This window comes from Pelobates fuscus, chromosome 11 (genome assembly GCF_036172605.1).
Source record: "Pelobates fuscus isolate aPelFus1 chromosome 11, aPelFus1.pri, whole genome shotgun sequence".
NCBI classification, from domain to species: Eukaryota; Metazoa; Chordata; class Amphibia; order Anura; family Pelobatidae; genus Pelobates; species Pelobates fuscus.
Window position 1 is genome coordinate 37,562,266 of NC_086327.1, and position 26,900 is coordinate 37,589,165.

The following is a 26,900-nucleotide window of genomic DNA, read 5'->3' on the forward strand; positions in this document are numbered from 1 at the left end:
TTTTTTTAATTTGCATTTAATTTGCTTTTGCATATAAATCTTACAACGTGACCAATATATGGAAAGAGTAAAGTAAAATATAAACATCATATAATGCTGTGTATGGGTCCTTATCTCAATTCTTTCTAACATCTTAGAAACGTTAAGGATACGTGATAAACATTAATGATACATGAGAGCTATGTAGATTCTGAGAATTTAACTTGTAATATCTAAGGATATAGTAGAGTGTCTCTAGACTTTTAGTTGTGTCTGCGGTCTCTTGGCTCTGATGGGGGGCTTGATTTGCCGTCCTCATGAGATATATCCTTGCTGGATCAATTCAGGTGGTGTTTCCCGAGCTCCGTGGCTTTTGCCACGGTCTTAATAGCCGCGGAATCTAGTCTCCATCGTGGTGCAGTGTAGCCCTGAGCCATTGGGGTCGGTTTGTCGTGCCCCTTGGGGTCAGCTCGTTTCTTGGGTATAGGCTCAGGTGGCGTTTGCTGTCTTCTGGCTGCTGGTGCGTTGAGGCTTCGGAGGAAAGGTTCTGGATCCTCAGAGGAGGTGAGGGTGACTTGTCCTTCTCCCGACCATGCTAGGAGTGATCCGTCCGCTCCCCATCTGTATTTCACGGAATTGTCTCTCAGTCTCTTTGCTATGGGTGCTAGCTTCCTCTTTTCTGCTAGCACTGCGAAAGGGAGATCGCTGTATATCGCCAGTACGTTGTTTTCGTATTGTATGGTTTGTAGTTCCCTGGATCTGGCCATGATTGCGGCTCGCACTGCTATGTCTCTTGTGAGAGCAATTGTATCTCTCGGGGCGTCGCTGGGTGCTGCAGCAGACTTTTTCACCCTGAATGCTGCTTTTATGGTGGGGGAGGCTGCACAGCTGTTGATTCCCAAAGCTGCAATCATGTTCCTGACGAACTCCAACAGTTGCTCCCCCTCTACAGACTCTGGGATACCCCTGATGCGGATGTTCCTTTGTCTGTGTCTCGTTTCGAGTAGAGTCACTGCCCGCTGCATCTGGCGTACTTGTGCGGTAAGGTCCGCTATTTGGCTGCTGTTTCCTTGTATGTGGCTGTCCCTAGCGGATTCTCTCTCCTCTACCTCTCTCACCTTTTGGTGTATAATCCCCATTTCATTTTGGGCCTCTGCCAGATCCGCCTTCCAGACTTTCCTTAGGTCCATTAGCAGCCTCTTGATGTCCCCTTTAGTGGATGGGGATGCGTCTTCTTCCGACTCCGAGGTGTGGGGGGTCTCCCCTTGTGCAGAGGAGGGAATCGATTCCTCTCCCTCCTGAGAGTCTTCAGAGGCTTCTGGGTCTGTGTGGGCCTCGGGCGCCATCTTGGGCTGCGGCCGCGGTTCAGGCCTGCTAAATGAGAGCCTGATATCTGGCATATGAGGGGGCTCGGGACGTTGTCTTTGTCTGTTCTTGCTGCCCATTTCGCTCTCTGGGGGTTCGTGGTTCTTGTTCTGTGAATTAGGCTTCGTTTGTACGGCTTTTTTTCTCTTTTATTGTGGATTCCTGTCGGAGCTCCACAGATAAACGTCTGGTTCAGTGCTCTGCCGGCCACGCCCCCGAGTCCCTGTGGGTTTTACAATTCGCCTGCCTATTGAAGTCTATGGCGGTTCGCCCGTGTTCGCCCGTCCGCGAACATTTGCGGAAATTCGCGTTCGCCGTTCGCGAACGGAAAATGTTATGTTCGCGACATCTCTAGTCATGTACAAAGTTATTAAATAAAGATTTAAACCTCCTCCAAATTATAATGATGTCACCATGTTTTCCCTCTGTGTCATGTTCAAACTACATAAATAGGTTCTCATCTCATCATGTAGATGTTGGCATAACTAGGGGCAAACCTGTTGCCTATGGCGCTACCCCTAATTTGTAAATAATACTTAACCTCAAAATAAAAATAATTATGTTCCAAAATAAATTTACCAGATAGTGAAAGGAAATATTTGAATTCCTTAGACATTTCATCATCTTTATCCATGTAAAATTTTACAGCCTTTGTTCCTAAATAATGGCTGATCACTGTATATAACGATGTCACATCAAGTGTGTCAGGGTTCGCACCATGCCAAGCAGACTGCCAGGCATGATCATCACTTCTCAGGGCCTGGCTGGGATTGAACCTGGGTCCTCTACGTTCCAGTCAGTGACCTTACGTTGTCGCAACTTCACTTGTTAATTCTGGTTCTATTCTCATCCTTTAATGTCTGCATCTCTGGGCCTGGACTGCTTCACACCTGCTCATGATTCCTGATTGAGTGGCTAATTAACTGCCTTCATAAGCCCTGCCTTGCCACTTCCTCCTGGTCATATTGTTTTGTCCCAATCGTGGATACTGCTTGTTCATCTGACTCATGCTTTCACCTTCAGTTCTGTTCAACGTATTTGCCTGATTGCCACCTGCCCTGACCATTGGAACATACCCGACTACTCTTTTGTACTTCCCTTGTCAGTTTCTGCGTACCTGGTTATTGTTCCTGCAAAGCCCCAGTGCACCTCAAGTCTCCTCTGTTTGTGTTAGACTGCAAGGGTGTGCCCTAACTCTTCACTTCGGACTCTCACCCATCATGTAAGATCCTGACAAAGTGTGACCCAGCTGTACTCTTCATGTCATTCTATGCTATCCATTTCTTGCAAAAAATGGCTTAGTATCCTTAATATAAGACCTCGCTCTCGGAGTGTACTTTTGTAGATAGTAGGCAATGAAGGCTGATTGGTTGGCTGTCAAAGAACGTGTGCCACTGATAGGGAAACCTGCAGGGGTTTAGGTACGTTTGTGTGTTTTTTTGTAAGAAATAAAAGATTGAGGGTAAGCTTTTAATTCATAAACACAGTGTAACACCTGAAAACATAATTTAGAAATAATACCAAGAGACAATATGCATTTTGAATGACATGTTCTCTTTATTCTTAAATACTACAGCACACAGACAAGTAGACATTTTCTTATTTTTCAAAGAGAGGCCATTACCACTGCCAATTTGTACTGGGAGAACCGATGGATGCTTTCACAGGGCTTAGAACAAACAGTTTGATTTTAAACAGTTGTTGAACTATAACGTCCATGACCAAGCATAATGGAAATTGCAGTTCAACTCCATATTGACAGTAGAGAGGCATATAGCACCACGTTTTGTGAGAGAGGAAGGATTAGGAGGAATGTATAGAAAGCTGGAAGTTCTCTCTCTGAGGATTAAGATATTGGCTACTCTATGGCAAGGTGTGCTTGTCGAACAGGTACTCTCCCATGCCATTCTGTGGCACCCCAAGGCGTCTCAGATTAGTGATATGATCGCCAAGTTTCTTAATGCGCTTTACATGATCCTCCAGCTCCTCACTTTCCAAGTAATCACACAACTGTAAAAAGATAACATGGTTAAGGCATAAACTCAATGGCAGAACCAATAACCTAGGCAAAAAGACTCCTTCCAATTGTGCTCAAAACTGCAAACATCTATCCAACAAGATTGGCAATCAATCCCTAAAACCATTTGTTTGTCTCCACTCTCCCCAAAGATGCTTAAGCTCAGTTTGGAAAGCATGGATAGTAGTATATATAGTAACTGAGCCCATATATAATCTAGGCTGTTTATATTGCATGGATATATATTTGATACTTAAACTATCAACTAATTTTCTCAACCACTCTTGTTCCAAATTGTGTTCAGGACCCACCAACAGGCCAGAATTAAGATATTTCCATGGGAGTACCATGACACAGCCACTGACATTTCCACTTTTATTAGCAGTCGTTGTATAAAACATAGCCTGTGGGCCCTGAGGATAGGTTTGAATAACAATGTCCTAGGTAGGCATCAAGTAAGGACCTCCACAATCTTGACAATGTAGGTTATCTTTCCAAAAGCAGTAGGAAATTCATTGCTATGGGTTTTGTTATAAACACTTTTAAAAGTGGGTCTGAGAGATGTTCACCCTCTACACCCAGAAAAGTTAGAGGGGTTAAGTAGTCCAATTGTATCATCAGACAGCAGATTCAGGTCTACAAAATGTAGTGTAGATGTTAGGAGAGTCAGAAGAAATTCATATAGGCATCAAATGCCAGCTAACAAGGGGCTGGCTGCACTCACCTAAACATGCATAAATATGGTGCTGCTGAGAGCCAATAAGTACAATAAAAATCAAAATCCAGTGCACTCCCTTATCTACTAAACAGCAACTTTTGTGCTGACAGATTTTTTTTTTTTTTTAAAACACCTAATCTAGGCAAAAAATAATGAGAGTTTAGTTACATTATCTGATCATGCATTGCATAAGCCTGCCACAACATTAATGTACCCCATCTTTGGCAGGTCCTACTCTAACAGCCAAATATCTGCTAGATGAGCTACTTACTTGGGGAAACATATTTCATTTGGGGTTCTCTGCAGTAGAAGGCTAAATAGGGCCCTGGGATGAGGCACCTGTGACAGGGAGGGTTGCAAAACCAAGGAGTTGGCTATATATATATAAAAACAGGACCCTATTTTGAATTGTACTGCAAAGAACATCAAGAGGGAATGTCATTTTCAGGTATGTCTAGATGCCTACATATTATGTCAATTTTAGCTACTAGAACTCACATGGGGGTCGTTTCTATCAGTTGCTAGCTTGTGCAGATCCAGCACGGCCTGGTTCACAGTCTTTTCCATATTCAGAGCCGTCTGCATAGCTTCCAGAGTGCTGCCCCATTCCTCACGTTCTGGTTTCTGGATAAATAAAGTAAAATAATACATTAGATGTCTCACTTTTAATCATTTAAGGAAACATATCTCCCCATATTGTGTACACATCACTTCATGGATAATAACAATGAATATAAATATATATAATATATGGTCAAGCGTCTTAGTTAGCTGAGCTATTGCAAAAAGATGCTTGATCACATATTGTATATATGTTTTGCCAGTGGATTTTAAAGTGAACTCACAATTAAATTTTTAGCTAAACATTTAACAGCTATTAAAAAAAAACAAATATTCAATGTATCATAAAGAAAATGATACACTAAATTGTTTGGTAGCTGTAAATATTTTTCTTACCTTGTTTCCAGCATGCCATGACCATGTTCAGAGGTATGATGGTTTTACACTATGGTAACACCCACTTACTGGTCCTGCTTTGCTTCCAACCCTCTATAGCGTGATTATCCCTGTTTGGGGATACTTTTTTTTTTTTTTTTTTTAAATTCTTTATTTTTGGTATGACAGTGGTATACATACTTGTGATAGAACATTAGTTACAAGGCATATTCAGTCGAGTACATCGGTTTGGAAACAGAACATGTTTCGGCTTGTAATAGATTCCGCTGCGTCTGCCTTTCAGGTGCGGTTCCTGAGGTCTGCCAATATTCGCTTTTTGGTGTCATTTTTGAATATTTAGTAGATAAAACATAGTAAGAACTCAGTAAAAGGAAAAACAATAACTCATAAGAAAAAACATGCTCGGAGGGTCATGTCGGTTGGTTAAAAACAAGTTTCTTACTCCGGGTTCAGATCGCTAGGTTATATACCTGCCAGCGATGCTGAGTGGCCGGGTATGTAAGGATCATGACCTCCCCTGGTTGTGAATGTATAGAGGTGGACAGTTCCTCCTCCGTCAGGTTATGGAGTAACAGGAGGGGGAGGGGAGGGGGGGGGGGGGGGAAAGGGGGGGGGGTAGGGGTTCCTCATGGTGTAGGTCGGAGCGCCGTGTCGAGGGATGCTCTTTATGCCGGCTTGGGGTGCCGGGTCTGCGAGGTGGGCCTGTTATGGTCTCTAGGTAATCTCCCAATCACCAGCCATCCACAATTCCCATATTTTTTCGTAGGTTTTTATGTTGCCTCTCACTAGTGCTGTGAGGTTGTCCATAATCTGTATGTCTTTTATTTTGTGGATTACCGTGTTTACCTGGGGGATTTCTGGTTTGAGCCACGCCTGCGCCATTGTAAGTCTGGCCGCTAGCGTAATTTTATGTAAGAGTTTCTGTTCCTTCCTCGGCCAGTCGTCTAGCGGTCTAGAGAGTAGGAACACCCATGGATCTACCAGTATACGCCTATGGAATACCTTTTCGAGTAGGGTCCCGATATCCCTCCAGAAGGTCTGTGCTTTTGGGCATTCCCACCACATATGGATGTAAGTCCCTTTATGTCCACACCCTCTCCAGCACAGATCGTCTGGGGTTTTTTGCATGCGGTATAGTTTTACCGGGGTTGTATACCATCTCAGCATGGTCCTGTAGGCCTGCTCTTGTAAGGTGACACATACTGAGAGAGCTTTATTTGCGTCCCATATTTCTCTCCAATCTGTGCCCTCTAGGGTCTCCTTGAGGTCGGTTTCCCATTGCGTGGTGTAATGCAGGTCGCCCCAGTCAGTGCCGTTTGTGCATATGAGTGCGTAGAGATTTGTGATAAGTCCCTTTGGGGGATTTCCTTTGAGGCAAATGCGTTCGAAACTCGTGAGCATAGTTTTTGCTGCCTTTTTTGCTAGGTTGTGTTGTGCAAAGTCTCTAAGTTGGACATATCTGAAGAAGTCCGAAGGGCCCAGTCTGGTCCTTTCTGTCAGCTTGTCGAATGATACTATTTGGTTCCCTTCATACAGGTGTATCGCCCTCTGTAGTCCCGCCTCCTCTATATTTTTGAAATCTCGGGCCCTCATTCCTGGTGGGAATGCTCTATTTCTTAACAGGGGCATCATTGGGGAGGGTGTCGTGGTTAGTTTATGTTTTAGGGCTGCGGTGTCCCACAGCCGGAGGGTGTTTAGGATGGCTGGGCATTTAGTGTGTAGGGTGGCCCTGTGTTCTTTGGGTAACCAGATATAGAATTGGGGAAGGTCGGCTCCTGTCATGCCGGATTCTAGGTCCGCCCATCTACGGTCGCCCGGTGTCGAGTGCCACATGGCCACCTGAGCCATTTGGGCCGCCAGGTAGTAATTATAGAGATGGGGCAATCCCAGTCCCCCTCCGTCCTTGGGTCTGTACAATATGTTGCGGGCCACTCTATGTCGTTTGTGTTGCCAGATAAAGTCCCCGATTGTCCTCTGCAGGGGGGCCAGATCCGATTTAGAGACGGGGCAGGGGAGGGCTTGAAAGAGGAAGAGGAGTCTGGGGAGGACGTTCATTTTTATCGTGTGGACCCTCCCTATCCAGGATATAGGCTTATCTGTCCACCTGTCGAGGTCGGCACTAAGGGTCCTAAGAAGGGGGGTATAGTTCGCCCCGTAAAGTTTTTTGGGGTCAGCAGTCAGTTGTATCCCTAGATATTTTATGGCGTTTTGTGCAATAGGTATGTGGTGACGGTTCCTTATGTGTGTTGTGTCGCTTGCGGTCATGGCTATCGGGAGAGCAGCGGATTTGGACAGATTGACCTTATAGCCTGAAAGGGCGCCGTATTCTGTTAGTTCTTTGTCTAATGCCGTCATTGAATCACTTGGGTTTGTAAGTGTGAGAAGGACGTCGTCTGCGTATCCCGATACTTTGTAGGTTTGGTCTCCCACTGTGATTCCCTCTATGGAGCTGTTTGATCTGATAGCTTGTAGTAGGGGTTCTAATGTGAGCACGAACAAGAGAGGTGACAGAGGGCAACCTTGGCGTGTGCCATTATGTAGGGCGATGAGGGTTGTTGTGGCGCCCGGGATCCGTATGAGAGCCTTAACGTCGGTGTACATGGCTTGGATTGTTTGGATGTACGTCTCAGGGAATCGGAGATGTCGTAGGAGTTCAAACAGGTATAGCCACTTTACTCTATCGAACGCCTTTTCAGCGTCTAGAGAGAGGATGAGCGTTGGGGTTTGTGAAGTCGTTTGTGTCCAAATTAGGTCTATGTTTCGTCTGGTGTTTTCGAATAGCTGTCGTTCGGGAATAAATCCCACTTGGTCTGCGTGGACTAGGTTATGTAGGTGTGGGGAGAGTCTGTCTGCTAAAATCTTGGCCAGTAGTTTTACATCGTGGTTGATCAGAGATATGGGTCTGTAGTGTTCTGGATAGGTCGTGTCTTTTCCGGGTTTTGGTATTAGTACTATGTGGGCCGTGGACATGTCCGGGTCGGGATGTCCGCCCTGCATCAGGTGGTTAAACCACTGTAATAGGTGGGGTGTCAGTTCTTCTCTATATGTCTTATAGTAGCTGCCCTCGTATCCGTCCGGGCCCGGGGCTTTACGACCCTTAAGGCGTGATATGGCTTTGTCGATTTCGTCTGCCGTGAATTCTTCCCCTATGGATTCTATTGCTGAGGGGGTCAGTTTTGGAAGGTCTAGTTTGCTAAGGTGTTGTCTGATCTCATCCCGTATGTGTGGTGTTTTGTCTGTCGCCGTGGGTGTGTGGTTATATAAGGTTTTGTAGAACTCGGTAAATATCTGTGCTATGTCTGCAGGTGCTGTCTTAATTTGACCTGTGCGGTCCCTCATTGTCGTGATGTGTGTTTGTTTTGGTCGTGGGCGGAGTGTGCGTGCTAACAGCGTGTGCATTTTGTTGGCCTGTTCAAAGAATGTTCTCTTAGACCATGTCATCGCCTTTGCTACATCGTCTAGGAGGGTCTCTTTGATGTGGCGTCGGGTCGTTAATAGGGCTGTGAGCCCTTCGGGGGTGGGGTTAGATTTATGTCTCTGTTCTTGAATGTGGAGGTCACGCAGGAGGGATTTCAGGTGTCGTGTTTTTTGTTTCTTTTTTCTGGTGGCTTCTCTAATGAGGGCTCCTCTGATAACCGCTTTATGAGCGGCCCATATGGTGGTGGGTGTTAGGTCCTGAGTGGTGTTTAATTGAAAATATTCTACTATCTCCTTGCGTATAGTTTCTTTGATAATTGGGTCCTGTAGTAGGGAGGTATTTAGTTTCCAGTTCCATTGGGTTGCTGTGCAAAGGTTGCCTAATTCTATGCTTATGTCTGCATGGTCGGACCATGTAATAGATCCTACTGTGGATTTTATGGTCCTTTGGATAGCTTGGTCGTTAACTAGGAAATAGTCAATGCGGGAATATGAGTCATGAGGAGTGGAGTAGAATGTGTAATCGACCTCCCCGGGGTGGTGGGCCCTCCACACATCTATGAGTCCCGTTGTGCCAATGAAGTCAGATACCAGTTTGTCTTGTCTCCCTCTGCCGTGTGAGCGTGGGTAACCCCTTATGCTTCCCCTATCTATGGCTGGGCACGGAGCTGCATTAAAGTCGCCTCCCATTATAATCATGCCGTGTTGTAGGGCCTTCAGTTTGTCTGCTATTTGATCCCAGAAATCCCTGGTTGGTTCGTTAGGTGCGTAGATATTTATGAGGTGAATGGTGTGTGCGTATAACGTCCCGGAGAGTATGATGTATCGTCCGTCTTTGTCTGCGTTGACCCCTGTGACCCTAAGTGGGCAGCGTTTGTGTATCAATATAGCTACTCCGTTGCGTTTGGAGTGTGCTCTGGCTTCATAACCTGTACTGTAAGTGTGGTCTCTAAGGGATATTCCCAGAGTCTTAGGTAGATGGGTTTCTTGTAGAAATGCTATGTCTGGGCCTAGTCTTTTAAGTTCTCTGTATAGCAGCCTGCGCTTTTTAGGGGCGTTCAACCCTCTGACATTTAGGGAGTTTATGCGGGTGGACATTGTGGTGTATGGGGTGTGTGCGTGTAAGCTGACTTACGGGTGTGGTCATCTTGATGATTCCCAGGTGTTGCTTTTGGGATGTCTCTGATCCCTGTTGTTATGATCGCATCGGTTGGGACGCTCCGGCCACCATGAGGAGGGGAAGAGGGGGGGAGGAGAAAAAAAGAGGACATTAGTTTGATCACATTCACATTTACATAAACAGGTAAAACTTGTATAACTTAAAATAAATATAAACTGTCTGGTCTTATCTCTTGCCAGACTTGTGCGGTGCGTCTGCATCAGTGCTGCTAGCCCAATAAGTTTGGGTTTAGCGCACGGATGCATGGTCCCGAACTTGTACTAACTAGTCCTTTTAGGCCCTATGGAATATGCGTGAGCACGCCTGCGAGGTTGTCATTCTGCCCCGGTAATCTGGGCCGCCCATGTGTCTCTTAGGGGAATTCGACCTTGCCAGTCCTACGAGAATTTGGGGGCTGATCCTTCGGGCTTCCCCATGTCCCGGGGTCGCCCCATAACTGGAGGTGTAGAAGTGTCATCTCTGCCCCATAGTGCGTGCGTCAGTATTCAGTACCGCTGTATGTTATCGATCGGGGCAGGTCGTGGAGCAGTCCCCCTGTATACTTAGAGCCCGTCCCGGTCCCCCCACCCAAGGCTATCTGAAATCAATTGCCCTAGTGGCGTTTTGCCTTCTAAGGTTGGCATCGGAGCTTTTTTCTTTTTTTTCCCTTTTTTTTTTTTTCCCTTTTTTTTTTTTTTCCCTTTTTTTTTTTTTTTTGTTATTTTTTGTCCTTTTTTTTTTTTTTTTTAAATTATCGTGCCCCCTGATTGAGTTATCTACCCCCTTTTTTGTTGTCACATTTGCTTGCAAGTATTTACATGCTGGTAGATATACACATTACATTCTTTCCCCCCCTTTTTTTTTTTTTTACGTTTAAATTTATTGTCGCAGGATTGAGCGTTCTTTTGCTTATTTTCTATATAATTTTTTATTTTTATTTTTTATTATTTTTTTATTATTTTTTTTTTGTTGTCACATTTGCTTGCAAGTATTTACATGCTGGTAGATATACACATTACATTCTTTCCCCCCCTTTTTTTTTTTTTTTTTACGTTTAAATTTATTGTCGCAGGATTGAGCGTTCTTTTGCTTATTTTCTATATAATTTTTTATTTTTATTTTTTATTATTTTTTTATTATTTTTTTTTTTTTTTTTTTATATATATATTTTTTTTTTTTTGTGATTGTTTTTTTATTTTATTTCTTTAAATTTTGTCCCTAATTGTCTCTTATTCCCTTTATTTTTCCCGGTTAACCCGTGCCTCACTCTAGATGCAACTGGAGGGGGGGGGGGGGGGGGGGGTTGTGGGGATCAGTACTTGCCCGAAGAGCCCCAGAATATCTTTCCCCTCTGGGGATGTGAGTCCATGCGAGGTGGTTGTTGGAGGGGGGATAAAATGTTCGATAAGGCTGTATTACTTGTCGTGTCTTTACTCCCCGGCTGTGTACCATTCTCTGGGTAGCAGCTGGAGGTCCTCCGGGATTGCGGTCCGCCATTGCAGGTTCAGCGGGGTGTGGATGTCCAGCGCTCGGAGGAAGGCCGCCGCGTCCCCATCCGGTGTTAGTATCATTGGTCTGCCGTTCTTGAATGCCATGAGCTTGAAAGGGTGTCCCCAGGCATATTTAATGTTGTGGTTTCTGAGGATGTCAGTGATCGGCCGCCATTCCCTGCGCCTCTGGAGGGTCGCAGGGGCCAGATCTTGGAACAGGAGGATGGTAGCCCCTTTGTAGGTGATGGGGCCCTCTCTGCTGTTTTTCATTATGGCTTCTTTCGTTTGAAAGTGCTGAAAGCGCATGATGATATCCCTCGGCTGCTTTGTGTCTGCTCTCCGTGTGCCAAGGGCTCTGTGCACCCGATCGAGGTGCCACTGGTTTTCTGGGATGTCTGGTGCGAGGGGCTGCAAGATCGCCATTACTGTGGCCAATAGGCTTCCCTCACCTTCCTTTTCTGGTAGGCCTCTCAGCCTGATGTTATTTCGGCGGGAGCGGTTGGCTAAGTCCTCAAGGGCAGTTTCTGCTGCCTGCAGCCGCGTGGCTAGGTTGTTCACATGGCTGGTTACCTCATTGTGAGCTTTAACGGTTGTCTCCTGTCTTTGTTCCAAGATGGTCGTGCGGTGTCCCAGTGCCGCGATCTCAGCTTTGACTTCCGCTGTGGATCTGCTGATCTCACCTGCCAGGTATGTTTTTACTTCCATCAGCTTGGCCAGTATCATGGATGTTTCCCCTTGTGGTGAGTTAGGGCTTTGGGGAGACTCCGGGCGCACCGGCGTCGACGAGATCTTGGAGCTGTGACGGCCGCCATCTTGACGGTCCGGCTGGGCCGCGCGGGTCACCGCGAACATGTCTGCAACAGATGTTCCCGCTTCCAACGGCTTCTTATTGGGCTTTCGCTGGATTCTTCTATCCATGCTGCTGCACAGGGTGAGTTTTGGGGTGGTATATTGCTCGTTTGTGGGCTATTGTGTGCTGCAGGGCCTAAATTCGGCGGGAGCTCAGCTCACTTGCGTCCGCTCAGCATCGCGGTCAGGCCACGCCCCCCGGGGATACTTTTTTAAGCAGGTCAGTTTAACCTGATGAATGTTTGAATGCTGGTTCCACTGGCAGTGCATCATTGTCAGAACAGGAGATAGGTGTGTGTCTTAAAGGACCACTAAAGGCACCCAGACCACTTCAGCTTAATGAAGTGATATGGGTGCCAGGTTCAACTAGGATTAACCCTTTTTTCTATAAACATAGCAGTTTCAGAGAAACTGCTATGTTTATAATAGGGTTAATCCAGCCTCTAGTGGCTGTCTCATTGACAGCCGCTGGAGGCGCTTCCGCACTTCTCACTGTGATTTTCACAGTGAGAAGACGCCAGCGTCCATAGGAAAGCATTGATAATGTGCATGTGCATTCAGCCGATGACGACGAGAAGGAGGAAGAGAGGAGGAGGAGAGTCCCCCGCCCGGCGCTGAAAAAAGAGGTAAATTTAACCCCTTCCACCCCCTAGAGCCCGGCGGTAGGGGGGCCCTGAGGGCACTATAGTGCCAGGAAAACGAGTATGTTTTCCTGGCACTATAGTGGTCCTTTAAATTACTCAGTTTCTATGTTCTACTGGAAGTGCTTGCTGACAGATGACTGAAGAAGAACCAGCATTGAGAAGCAGTGGCGTACACACAATCCATGGGGCCCCGGTGCGAAACTGATCAATGGGTTCCCCTCCCTCTCCCCCCCGCCCCCCGACAGACACAAACACACATACATACAGAGACACATACATACATACATAGAGACACACACACATAGATACAGACAGACACATACATACATACATACAAACAGACAGACAGGCACACATACATACAGACAGACACATACACAGACACAGACAGACAGGCGCACATACAGACAGACAGACACACACATACACAGACACATACACACCTACAGACAGACACACATTCATACAGACACATGCACACAAGACATACATACATACATACATACATACAAACAAAAAGACAGATAGACAGACATACATACGTACAAACAAACAAACAAACACACACATATACAAAATGTTTAGGTGCAGGAGGGTGACTTTCCCTGGGGTCCAGTGGTGGCTCAGGTTGATGGGAGTCAGAGTTCCCACTCTGACTCCCTCCTCTGCTTCCTCCCGCGTGTGCTCTGTGTATGCTGGGAGGAGTGACCGGGACAGTCACTTCCTCCCAGCGTGTGATGTCATCACAGGGGGGCCGGCTGCGCTGTTAAAGTGCCACAGCGCTGACCGGGCCCCCTGGAAATCCATATCCATTGGGTGGCCCTAACAGCATGGGCCACCGATGGACCCCTAGAAGGGCGGCTCCGGCAGTTTGCTGCACGGGCCTGGGCCGCAAAACATGACGGCGGGCAGCCGGTCGCAGGGGTTGGCAGGGTGGCCGGGCCCCCTGGAGTGATGGCCCTTTTGCAGCTGTGACCCCTATATGTTCGCCACTGTTGAGAAGGTTCTCCTGCTCTACCTTGTTGTTCATTTGTTGCCATAGACCTTTATGCCATCAGCATAAGTGGAGGGGAACCACATTTTTAAAGCATTTTGCTAGCATAATAAGTGAAATTTTCATGTCTAATTTAAATCTAACTTATATGGACCATGATAAGTACACTTTTAAACCATTTTTGAAAGATTTTTGTACATGATTTCAGCACGGAGGCCCATTCTATAATGTTCATTTATTTTCCAAAATACATAAAATTTACAATTCCTCTTTCAGTTTCAATCAATTTAGGTTTAATAAAAATACCTTTCTGTAAGATGTGTGCTAGGAAACAGTTCCCAGAGTAATGTTGTGGGGATATTTATGGGATAATAATTGTAAACAGAGAGAATTACCCACTAATTTAATTCTCAGATCCCAAAGTCGTTATCGGTATAAGTGAAATGTATATCATATAATTAGTCACAGATTTGTTATAAAAATAGATAATATTTATTTTTATATTCAAATGATAATAATATAAGTAACATGCATGATAATAATCAATGGAATTTCAGTATAACATGAATATGCAATACAATGTGGCAATTTAAAAACATTGGTTAATGACTAAGACTTAGCTTAGAATCTACAGCATTAGGCCGTCAAGACAAGATTTACGACCTTCTTCACAGAGAAAATGTGAAAGTTTCACAGGGAGACAAAGTTTTACGGAGAGACAGAATTCCTCAGGTGCAGTGTAAAGCAATAAAAACTTAGCTGGCAGAGTAACCCTTTCAATGCTGGCTAGACCTCTTCATGGGATTTAAGATCTACTCCTATGTAATTTTAAATAAAATAATATTTAAACAGTCAGTAACCACTTCCTTGTATCCATCCAATTAAGAGAAAATCGACATGTTCTATAAACTGATATTTTAATTTGTCTAACAGATATTTTATCTTATTTTAGAGCAAATCATACAGCTGGATAAATGTCACAATATACTAACTTGTGATATTAATCACATAAATACAATGTTATCGTTTTTACCTGTAGAGTAAAAAGTTTAAAAATGTATTCTTATTACTAAGATTTCTAATTATGGAAATCTGATCGTGCTTTTATCCAGTCATATATCATGCTATTCATTTTAATTAATTTTAATTAATTAATCAAATGAAACCAGTATATTTACCAGTTAAGTAGATATTCTCTCATCAGATATTCTCAGGTGGCTAAGTGTCAAGGAATGTTTCTCTCTCGCTCTGCATGGAGTGTCTTGCCCCCGACTCTTCCTCTGCCTGGATCTCTCTCCTCAATCTTTGACTGTCAATCTCTCTGAATGCTTGACTTTTTAAAGGGGAAACTTTGTCTGTTCGTCACTGGTTTATGAACCAATCAACACTGTGGGTGTGGTTCCCTTCTAGGTAACCATTTTAGTATATGGACTCTAGATGGCAGTCTTGTCCCACTAAACATACCTATCCAGGAAAGAGTTAACTTTTCCTGGTGGCTATTTTGACGTCATTTTCGTTATCTATATGGTGGCTATAACTCAATTTTGCTCGTCAGATCAAGGGGTCTTTCTCAGTTTTATCCAGACTATGCGTCTCCATTTTCTGTAGTAATTCCTAATATGACAGTTTGTAATACTACAAATGAACTCAAACTTACAATGGGACTCTGTACATATAGAAAGTAAAAAATAATTATTTAATCTCCTCTGTCACCTATGTCTGGGTATAGAATTTATTATATTCCATTAGCATTTAGACAGTCTATCCATCCCCCGTTCTCAATGTCTTATCTCTAGGTTGTTTATATATACTACACATTCCATTCAGCTCGGGCAAAGCAATCAGTTTTAGAGAAAGGATAGAAATTTTGTGTCTTTGTTAACTTGAATATAACAAAATGGAGTCTGGTATGTTCAGATTACTTCAGAATATATACTTTGTATTTCTATCATAGCACAAAATGTCTGCCGATATAAATACCCTGACAATGTTATCAATAGATTCATTACCCTTGCTAAAGAATTATAAAGAATGACACTGCATACCTCTCAACTTTGGGAGCTAAAAAAAAAGGTCAGGTATGGGTGGCCTAGAGGCAACTTGATTCGCTTTCAATGCCTTACATGGGCCATCTCACCAAGAAAAAGGTGGAATACCTCCCAACAATCAGACTGGATAAGATGGGCGTCATCAATGATGTGAATGGCATCACCAGTGACGCCCATAATTGGACTGGCCCTCCCCAGCATTGAGGACCATGAGTGGAGCACAGCTGAACTGCTTCCTGCATGGTTCTAGTTCCTGTTGCTTTGCCCCAGCAAATCTAATGATTGCTTCACGCTGTGCTCTCTGGGGTCAGTTCCCCAGTGGGACAGGTCCCCAAAATCAGGACTGTCGAGCCAAAAGCAAGACTGTTGGTAGGTCTGGGAAGGAACCACCCACAAAAGGGGCATGTAAACCATTTTTGCTGCTATGATTTCTTTTAACCCGCTAGTGGAGTGCTGCACACTAGTATCTTGATTCACTGGAGTTCTGTGGGGGAGGTCTGCTAGCCCTAAATGTAAAACCAGAAGTATAGAGCCACAGGCTACACAGTGCAGCGTTAAGAATACAGTATATTTAATTATGGTGCAGGAGACAAAACAAAGATACAATGTTTCAGCCGTAAAGCCTTAATCATGTATCAAAAATGTATATTTAAGATTTAAAAATGTCATCACAATCCAGTTAATTCCAAGTATAGCTAGGGCCAGGGCCAATCCTCAGCTGGTGCAGCATGCCCAGAGCCAGGAGGTGCATTGCGCCATGAAGAGCGAACAGATGGAGTATCACAGGGGGCCCAAGAGGTGGTGCTTACTAGGTTAAGGCAGAGTAGGCACCTGCTTTCCCTGCATGTGTGTGCGTCTGTCAGTGAGTGTGTCTGTCAGTGAGTGTGTCTGTCAATGATTGTGTGTGTCTGATTACAAAAAGGGGTGGGGCATATCAATGGAGAGATGGAGTCATTACAAAAGAAACATGCATGCCTGGACTGGACATTTGCCAAGTCCAGATGTACATGTTTTTATGGCAACAGTTAGCAAGATGACCATGCCCACCTGGGGGCGCCAAATTTCTGCACCCAGGCACCTGTGACCCAGACACCTGTGATCAGTTTTGGCTAGGGCACAAAATGCAAATGAGGAAGAGAACATAAGTATTGTTGTGTTTTTTTTATTTGTTTTACTAACCACAGAAGGTTTAAGTTTCCCTATGTTCAAGGGCAGCATTTAGAACAAACAGGAAGCCAAAATGGAGTTCCACTATACAGTCAAATGCAACAGTGTGAATTTCTACATTTTATTTTATTTTTCAGGCTTCACAAAAGCTTATTTGTGCATATATATATCCTCACTTACCGACTTGGTTCCGTTCCTATGACCCGGTTGTAGAACAAATTGCTCGGTAATTGAGGAGTTAAGGGATTCCCTGCTCTGGTGCGCTTGTCTATGTTCAGGGAAATTTCCCCAAACATAGACGAATGCACCAGAGCAGGGAATCCATCTAATCTATGTTCGTGCAAATTTCCACGAACTTGGGATTTAAAGGATTCCCTGCTCTGGTGCGCATGTCTGTGTTCAGAGACATTTCCCCGAACATAGACGAACGCACAAGAGCAGGGAATTCCTCTGATCCCCACGACGGCTCGCACTTACCACCCCGCGAGAGAGCTAATTATAAGTGCGAGCCGTCATAAAACGAGGACCACCCGTATTAAAAATCCAGGAAAGTGCTAGTTCCCCTTTGAATGTGTCGTATTTATATTAACGTTTCCAAATCTGCTCATTTGACCTAAAGTATGCTATAGCCTGATACAATTTAGAGAATTCAGATTTGTACATAATTGTAAAAGTAATTGCTCATTTCAGGCTGAAATAGCAGAACTGGAACATTTTCCAGCAAATTTTACACCTCGATTTTCTCCAATTCATATTTTAATAAATAAAACCTCATGTGGGTAGAAACTGTTGTGTAGATCATTATGTACCTAAAACATTATATACACATGTATTATATTTCTATGGATAATAATCCATATTCGTAATTTGTTTAGTATTAAGATTATTCCCTTGAAAATACGTTTTTCAGTAAAATGAGAATTCAACGTATACTTCAAATGTAAGGCAAAAATAGCTGAACTGGAAACATTCTCCAATTCTTCATTTCACTATGGCACCTGTTCGGGTACTTGGATTTAAATGTGAAATTCACTTTGAATTCTCATTCTCCTTGTCATGAATAATTCTGATCATGTCTTGGCCCCACATCACATAGAGCTATGTTTGGTGCTAAAAAGGATTATACTATTTTGTAACTCACCACAGATAGGCACATTTAAACAGGCTTTTATTTTTTTTATTTTTTATTTTTAAATAAACTTCTATTTGTGATTGATAACCAAGCCCAGATTCATACAGATTACCTTTCCCAGACCCCAAATATTGTTTGCCATTGCTCATGCTTACCTTCACATCCTGCAGAATGATCCGCCCTCCGCGCTTGCTTTGGTATTTCAGAAGTTTTTCGGCATGCTCCCGCTCCTCGTGGCTCTGCTCCTTGAAAAACTCTGCTACGTGATGGAGAGCCACATCATCGCGGTCAAAGTAGTAAGACTAACAATAAAAATGGACAAAATTAAATATATATATAGACCCTTATATAGATCCGATAGATAGATAGATAGATAGATAGATTGATAGACATATTTCTGATTAATCTGTTTTAAGAAAATCTATCAAAGAGTGTTCTTGGAACTTTGCTAGTTTAATATGTAAACTACTATAAACACTGTCAAATAGCGAGATATTTTTCAACTTACCATGGATAGGTAAGTGTACGACGCAAACATTTTAAGGTTCACAATGCGGTTAACGGCTGCCTCGCTGTCATGGCTGTAGTTCTGACGCACTTGAGAGTTCATGTTGCTGTTGATCTTAAAGAACTGGTGGAATAAAATGATTTTGTTTCTGAATATCAGAAGCAGTTCCGTTCAATCACTGTTGAAGCAAGAACTTTCTCTGACGGTGATTCTGCAGCAGCTGCAGGGACTTATATATTCTGTTTATTCCCAGAAATGAAGTCAGACCTCACCTTCCCATTAGCTGAGAACCAATGAGTGCAGGGAGATTATGCCAATTCAATTCAGCGATGGCTATTATGTTACAGGTTATATCATTGGCTTGCATTTCTGCATTGTCATGTTATTCACAAGGGAATAGCATCTTATCATGGAACATGTTTCAGAGCTGTTAAGTGGAAAAGTGTGTTTAATCTTTCTTTTTATGTAACGCTTCCTTTTTTTGTTCCTTAAGGATGTCGCATTTCTAACAGAACAAAAGACACACGGATAGGTAGATTAAATATGTGTACAGGACATATATATATAAAACATACAGAGCTAGAGTTACAACACACAGGCAAAACGTCTTGTACCTTGTATATCAGTACTAAACACATGTTGTCTGTTCAGCCTGATATGAGTTCTTGTGTTAATAGTAAATAGGAGATTAGCTGATACAGCAGTGAGATGAGACTGAACAGTAAACCAACTTCATTAAGCTAAAGTTGTTTTGGTGTTTAGAGGGTCTCTTTAAGGGAAAATCAGGGAAAGCAAGTATCTTCAAGATTTTAAATGCCCAATACTATGCTGTCACAGTGTATAGCATCTAAGTCCCATAATGTTACAATACCAGGTACAGAATAGTACTCCAATCTGTAATGACGCTTGTCATTATAAATTGCGCTATAATGCCCCTCTCCATCTTCAATGCGGTATTCTAATAGTGTTGCTATATGACACTCACTTTTCATGTTGACATTTTTAAAGTAAATCACTTTTTTTTACCTATTGTATAGCTCGGCAGAATGTACTGCCAATTTCTAAATACTAACAAAAATATTTAAAGTGTAAGGAAATTATTAACTAGAGCAGAGGTTGGCAACCCTCGGTTGCTGTGGACTACATCTCCCCTGATGCTTTGCTAGCATTATGGCTGTAAGAGGATTATGGGAGATGTAGTCCTCAAAATCTGGAGAGTTGAAGGTTGCCTATCCCAGAACCAGAGCCATCCAAATATGCACTTTGAGAATAAGTGGCCATCCATACGACACACACTGTTTCCTGGCAAAGACGATAAGTGTCTCAACTGAATAGTGCATACTCTGTTTTCACCAAACGTAGACATAGTTAAGGAACATTAGGTACAATGTTTTTCCAAAAAGAACTACTACACTATTTAGGTCCAGTGACAGTCTATGTCCCCATAAGACATAGTCAGCAGATTAGTTCTTATTAATACAGGGTAAACACACATCGTGACATATTAGTGGTCCTCACCCCCAGCTAAGATCAAAGTTAAAGCAAACCTAATAGTAGGGATCAATTAAAAATTACATCTGACACTGTTATCTCCAATAAAAGGTAACATTTTTATTTCAAATACAAATGGTAGAATAGTTCCTAGAATATTTGTATATGTATATTTAGTCTTGTTAAGCATTGGCCTTTCCCCTACAATCAGTCTTGCACAACAGCAAAAGTAGCAGAAAAATCGCATGGAGCGGTTCTTATCTGTATCTCACCATGTTCTGCCTGAGGAGTGTATTGACACATTCAGCAGTTTTTTTTTCTGGTTGTAAATGGGTGTTGTATTGTTTAATGTGGTTGTAAGCACAGTATTTGGTAACTAGATATTAATGTTATTTTATAGCCACAGTTTGCAGTCTTTTTTTTCCGATTGGAAAGTGCTGAATCGAAGGAATGTGAGAAAACCCAGTAAACTTTGCTAAATAAAATTAGCTCACTTTTTTGGTGCTCAAAGTGTATGCGAAGAAAACGTTTTCAAAAGTGCCATTTTACCCATAAAGCAACACCATAAGCAATACAAACACTACAACTTGCTATAGTGGTTATGGTGCTAGGCTTCTCCCATTGTACGTAATCAAACTGTTTTTGTTGTTTGACATCACACCTGGCATCCTCTGGGCTGGAGTTCCTAAGCGGGGACTTACGTTTGCAGGGCTTAGCTCATTGGTTGAGATTGTCAGCTGGTCAGCTGCGGAATCTGTTGGCGCTTTATAAATACCAGTAATAAATAAATCAATAAATCAGTCAGCTCCTAACTAGGAGTGTCCAGTTTTTATTACTGTTGAGAGAAGATGGGGTAATAGTGCCCGGCAGACCCCAGGTAAGAGGAATAACCATTAAAATGTACAATAACCCCTACACTGCTTTTAATTTATTATGGTGTTATGAGTGTTCCTTTGATATATTAAGTTTTGTTTGTAGCTCACTGACTGTCAGGATCGGGACAGGGATCCAACACGCAGAGTACAAAGAGTGGAAAGGTACGTATACCGGGCCTTAGAATGGCCGGACTAACGTACCGAGAGTAATAGAGAATAGTCAGAGACAAGCCGAGGTCGAGGGAACGAGAAGACAGATAAGCGAGAGACAAGCCGGGTCAAGGGATAACAGAGATAAGCAGGGTAGTACAACAAGCCGAGTCAAAACCAATAGAGCAAACTAGAATACCAGAGCACTGAGTGACTAGACAAGCTAGAACCACGACAGGGCAATGAGCTGAAGAGAGAAGTAAGCTTAAATACCCTGGCTCTGGATGGTAATCACGCCTCTGACAAGTACCGATTGGATATCGGACACTTGAGTGACAGGTCGCTCGTGATAGCGTCATGACGTCACGTATTGAGCGTCCCGCTAGAAAAGGATGTGGATTCCTCGCGGTCGGTGTTTAAGTGACTGGATGAACCGCGAGGAACGAAGGGAACAGCTCGTTTGGACGGATAAACTACTAAGTCTCTACCTCCCTTAGAGGTAGAGGCCTCAGGTACCCTGACAGTACCCCCCCTCTCAGATACGCCCACCGGGCGGAAGGAACCGGGGCGAGATGGGAAGCGAAGGTGAAATGCTCTGCGAAGGCGAGAAGCATGAACGTCCTCCTGAGGTACCCAACTCCTCTCCTCAGGACCATATCCCCTCCAGTTGACCAAATATTGCAATTTTCCCCTTGAAATTCTGGAATCAATGATGGAGCTGACCTCGTACTCCTCCCGACCCTCCACCTGAACAGGGCGAGGCGAGGAAACCTTAGAGGAGAATTTGTTGCAAATAAGAGGTTTCAACAAGGAGACATGAAAAGAGTTAGGAATGCGTAAGGCAGGTGGCAGAGCAAGGCGATACGCAACCGGGTTGATACGAGTGAGAATCCTGTAAGGACCTATGTAGCGAGGAGCAAATTTCATAGATGGGACTTTTAGGCGAATATTCTTAGTACTCAACCATACCCTATCCCCAGGAACAAAAACAGGAGCCGCTCTTCTATGCTTGTCAGCGTGTTTCTTGAACAACGAAGAACTATGTAACAGAATTTGCCGAGTCTGATCCCATAATCTCTTCAGGTTGGCGACATGATCATCAACCGACGGTATCCCCTGAGAAGAGGAAACCGAAGGAAAAATCGAAGGATGAAAGCCATAGTTCATGAAGAAAGGGCTAGAGCGAGTTGAATCACAAACAAGGTTATTGTGTGCGAACTCCGCCCAAGGAATCAGACCGACCCAATCGTCCTGGTGTTCGGAAACAAAACAACGCAGATACTGTTCGATCTTTTGATTAGTACGTTCAGCAGCTCCGTTAGACTGAGGGTGATAGGCAGAGGAGAAGTTCAATTTGATACCCATTTGAGAACAAAAGGATCTCCAGAAACGTGAGACAAATTGAGAACCTCTATCAGAAACAATCTCCGAAGGAATCCCATGTAGACGAAAAACTTCTCTCGCAAAAATCTCCGCCAATTCAGGAGAAGTCGGAAGTTTAGGTAATGGTACGAAATGAGCCATCTTAGTAAATCTATCCACCACCGTGAGGATAACAGTCTGTCTCTTGGAAGCAGGTAAATCAACGATAAAGTCTATGGACAGACAGGACCAAGGTTTCTCAGGAACGTCCAAGGGGTGTAACAGGCCACATGGAGAAACATGAGGTAGTTTAGTCTTGGCACAAGTCTCACAAGCTGCGACGAACTCCTCAATATCTTTTCGAAGTGAAGGCCACCAGAAATCCTTGGATATCAGAGAGTATGTCTTGCGAATACCAGGATGACCAGCTATCTTACTTTCGTGAAAACATTGTAAGAGCTCCAGTTGAAGTTCAGGAGGAACAAAGTTTCTTCCCTCAGGCGTGTTTCCGGGAGCTAGATGTTGTGACTTCAAGATCTGGTCAAGTAGTGGAGAATGAATTTTAAGACTGGTATTAGCAATAATATTGCATTTGGGTACAATGGAGGACACAAGTGGTTCAACTGAAGCAGAAGGCTCAAATTGGCGAGATAGCGCATCGGCTTTAGAATTCTTTGAGCCAGGTCTGTAAGTCAGAACGTAATTGAAATGGGTAAGAAACAATGACCAACGAGCCTGCCTGGAGGACAAACGCTTGGCCTCTCCGATATAAGACAAATTTTTGTGGTCTGTTAGAATGGTGACAGGATGTAAAGTACCTTCCAATAAATGTCTCCATTCTTTCAAAGCTTTGATAACCGCTAGTAATTCTCTGTCACCAATGTCATATCTGCTCTCAGTACCGGACAATTTTTTAGAGAAAAATCCACATGGATGTAATGGTTTATCAACACCCAACCTTTGAGAAAGGACAGCACCTAAACCAGTCTCTGATGCGTCTACCTCAAGCAGAAAAGGCAGGGAAGTGTCGGGGTGAACTAAAATTGGAGCGGAAGCGAAAAGCTCCTTGAGAGTTTTGAACGCAAGAAGAGCTTCAGTAGTCCAATTCTTAGTATCAGCCCCCTGTTTGGTCATATTAGTGATAGGTGCGATAATTGAAGAATAGCCCTTAATAAAGCGCCTATAATAATTAGAAAAACCAATGAATCTCTGTACGGCTTTAAGACCTTTGGGTAAAGGCCACTCTAGAATGGACTGGAGTTTATCCGGATCCATCTTAAATCCTTCCCCAGAGATCACATAGCCGAGAAAGGTTACCTGGGTTTGATCAAAGCTACATTTCTCCAACTTGCAGTACAAACCATGTTGAAGAAGCTTGTGCAAAACCCTCCTGACTTGCTTGTGATGAGTCTCAATCTCACTAGAATGTATAAGTATATCATCTAGGTATACAATGACGCACTCTTGCTGAAATTCCCTAAGAACCTCATTTATCAGATCTTGGAATACCGCTGGTGCATTGCATAGCCCAAAAGGCATAACTGTATATTCATAGTGACCATAGCGAGTATTGAATGCCGTCATCCACTCATGTCCCTGCTGGATTCTCACCAAGTTATATGCCCCTCTGAGGTCTAACTTGGTGAAAATTGTAGAGCCCTTCAAACGATCGAAGAGTTCGGTGATCAAGGGAATCGGGTAGGCATTTTTAATGGTTATCTTATTTAAGCCTCGATAATCAATACAAGGTCTCAAAGAACCATCTTTCTTTTTAACAAAAAAAAATCCAGCCCCGGCAGGGGAGGAGGACCTCCTGATGAATCCCTTGTCTAAATTCTCGTGAATATACTCCTCTAGAACTGAGTTCTCTTTCGTAGATAATGGGTATACATGACCTCTGGGAGGCATGGTACCAGGGAGTAGATTAATTTTGCAATCAAAGGACCTGTGTGGGGGTAAGGTATCAGCTTTCTTTTTGTCAAATACTGCCTTTAAATCTAGATACTGAGGCGGAATTTGTGTCTCTGTAGGCTTATCAGAGGTAGCCGATGTGTTAGTTAATCCGAGAGGTAAGACCTTCCGCAAGCATTTTTCTTGACAATTCTTTCCCCACGAAACTATCTCCCCTGACTCCCAATTAATAATAGGGTTGTGTCTCCTCAACCAGGAGTACCCCAGGACTATGGGAATAGACGGAGAAGAAATGAGCATTAAGGATATATCCTCTTTATGTAGGATGCCAACAGTTAAGTTAATCGGTATGGTCTCATGGAAAATAACAGGCTCAAGTAACGGTCTACCATCGATGGCCTCAACAGCCAGTGGTGTCTCTTTTAACTGGGATGGGATAGCATGCTTGGCAGCAAAACCCTGATCTATAAAGCTCTCAGCAGCTCCAGAATCGATTAGTGCCATAGTCTTTACTACTCCCTTCTCCCACCTCAAAGAAACGGGTAACAGGAGCCTGAGCTCTTTGTAGTTGTGAATAGAGGACAAAGTAGAAACACCCAAGGCCTGTCCTCTAGAGAAACTTAGGTGCGAGCGTTTCCCGAACGATTAGGACAATTTAGGCGTAAATGGCCTCTGACTCCACAATACATACATAAACCCTCCCTTCTTCTGTACTGTCTCTCTCTCTCTGTGAGATGAGTACTGCCTATCTGCATAGGTTCAGAAATATGTAAGTCCTCGAACTCAGAATTTTGAAAGGTAGGCGCTAGTTTAAAGGAGGGTCTACGGGTCCTATCTCGAGTGTTCTGCCTCTCTCTTATGCGTTCATCAATACGAGATATAAAAGAGATTAAATCCTCCAAATTCTCAGGGAGTTCTCTAGTAGCGACCTCGTCAAGAATTACATCTGATAACCCATTCAGAAACACATCTATATAAGCCTGTTCGTTCCACTTAACTTCTGCCGCCAAGGACCTGAACTCTAGTGCATAGTCCACAAGTGTTCGATTGTCCTGTCTGAGGCGCAACAGTAATCTAGCTGCATTGACCTTTCTACCAGGAGGGTCAAAAGTTCTTCTAAACGCAGCTACAAAGGCATTATAATTATAGACTAGTGGATTATCATTCTCCCATAAAGGATTGGCCCATCTCAGAGCTTTCTCAATGAGTAAAGTAATAACAAATCCAACCTTCGCTCTATCTGTAGGATAAGAGCGGGGTTGTAATTCGAAATGGATGCTAATCTGGTTCAGAAAACCACGACACTTCTCCGGTGACCCGCCATAACGTACTGGTGGAGTAATACGGGAAGAAGCACCTACAGTGGCTACCTCTAGACCTGAGACTGCAGGAGAAATAGAAGGAGTACGTGTCTCCTCAGGTGGGTTACTAGCACGAGACAAAAGTGCCTGTAGTGCTAGGGCCATCTGATCCATCCTATGCTCCATGGCGTCAAACCTGGGATCAGAAGAACCAAGCTGACTGTTTGTACCTGCAGGATCCATTGGCCCTGTCGTAATGTCAGGATCGGGACAGGGATCCAACACGCAGAGTACAAAGAGTGGAAAGGTACGTATACCGGGCCTTAGAATGGCCGGACTAACGTACCGAGAGTAATAGAGAATAGTCAGAGACAAGCCGAGGTCGAGGGAACGAGAAGACAGATAAGCGAGAGACAAGCCGGGTCAAGGGATAACAGAGATAAGCAGGGTAGTACAACAAGCCGAGTCAAAACCAATAGAGCAAACTAGAATACCAGAGCACTGAGTGACTAGACAAGCTAGAACCACGACAGGGCAATGAGCTGAAGAGAGAAGTAAGCTTAAATACCCTGGCTCTGGATGGTAATCACGCCTCTGACAAGTACCGATTGGATATCGGACACTTGAGTGACAGGTCGCTCGTGATAGCGTCATGACGTCACGTATTGAGCGTCCCGCTAGAAAAGGATGTGGATTCCTCGCGGTCGGTGTTTAAGTGACTGGATGAACCGCGAGGAACGAAGGGAACAGCTCGTTTGGACGGATAAACTACTAAGTCTCTACCTCCCTTAGAGGTAGAGGCCTCAGGTACCCTGACACTGACCTAGCTGACACAAATACACATACTTCTCTGTCATATTAAAGGACCACTCTAGGCACCCAGACCACTTCAGCTTAATGAAGTGGTCTGGGTGCCAGGTCCAGCTAGGGTTAATCCATTTTTTTTATAAACATAGCAGTTTCAGAGAAACTGCTATGTTTATTAATGGGTTAAGCCTTCCCCCAAATCCTCTAGTGGCTGTCTCATTGACTGCCGCTAGAGGCGCTTGCGTGATTCTCACTGTGAAAATCACAGTGAGAGCACGCAAGCGTCCATAGGAAAGCATTGTAAATGCTTTCCTATGCGACCGGCTGAATGCGCGCGCAGCTCTTGCCGCGCGTGCGCATTCAGCCGACGGGGCGGAACGGAGGAGGATCGGAGGCAGAGATCTCCCCGCCCAGCGCTGGAAAAAGGTAAGTTTTACCCCTTTTCCCCTTTCCAGAGCCAGGCGGGAGGGGGACCCTGAGGGTGGGGGCACCCTCAGGGCACTATAGTGCCAGGAAAACGAGTATGTTTTTCAGATTTTTGGCATGCACTTCCCTAATT

At 43.9% G+C, this 26,900-nt stretch overlaps 1 protein-coding gene across 1 annotated transcript; it reads right to left on the reverse strand.

The window, feature by feature from the left end:
- Positions 1 to 2,877: 2,877 nt before the first annotated feature.
- LOC134577483 (ferritin heavy chain B-like) lies at positions 2,878 to 18,681 on the reverse strand. The gene is made up of 4 exons (XM_063436243.1): positions 18,445 to 18,681; positions 18,092 to 18,238; positions 4,578 to 4,703; positions 2,878 to 3,354 (listed from the first exon to the last, which is right to left on the reverse strand). The coding sequence occupies exons 1-4, from the start codon at positions 18,544 to 18,546 to the stop codon at positions 3,208 to 3,210; spliced, it is 522 nt and encodes a 173-aa protein (XP_063292313.1). The 5' UTR covers positions 18,547 to 18,681; the 3' UTR covers positions 2,878 to 3,207.
- Positions 18,682 to 26,900: the final 8,219 nt, after the last annotated feature.

Bases quoted from the DNA above. Each gene is read 5' to 3' on its own strand.
- LOC134577483 (XM_063436243.1), bottom strand. From the start codon at position 18,546: ATGAACTCTCAAGTGCGTCAGAACTACAGCCATGACAGCGAGGCAGCC. The intron at 4,704-18,091 runs GTAAGCATGAGC...TTATTTATCCAG, and splicing joins TCATTCTGCAGGATGTGAAG to AAACCAGAACGTGAGGAATG. The intron at 3,355-4,577 runs GTGAGTTCTAGT...ATCTTTTTACAG, and splicing joins CTGATAGAAACGACCCCCAT to TTGTGTGATTACTTGGAAAG.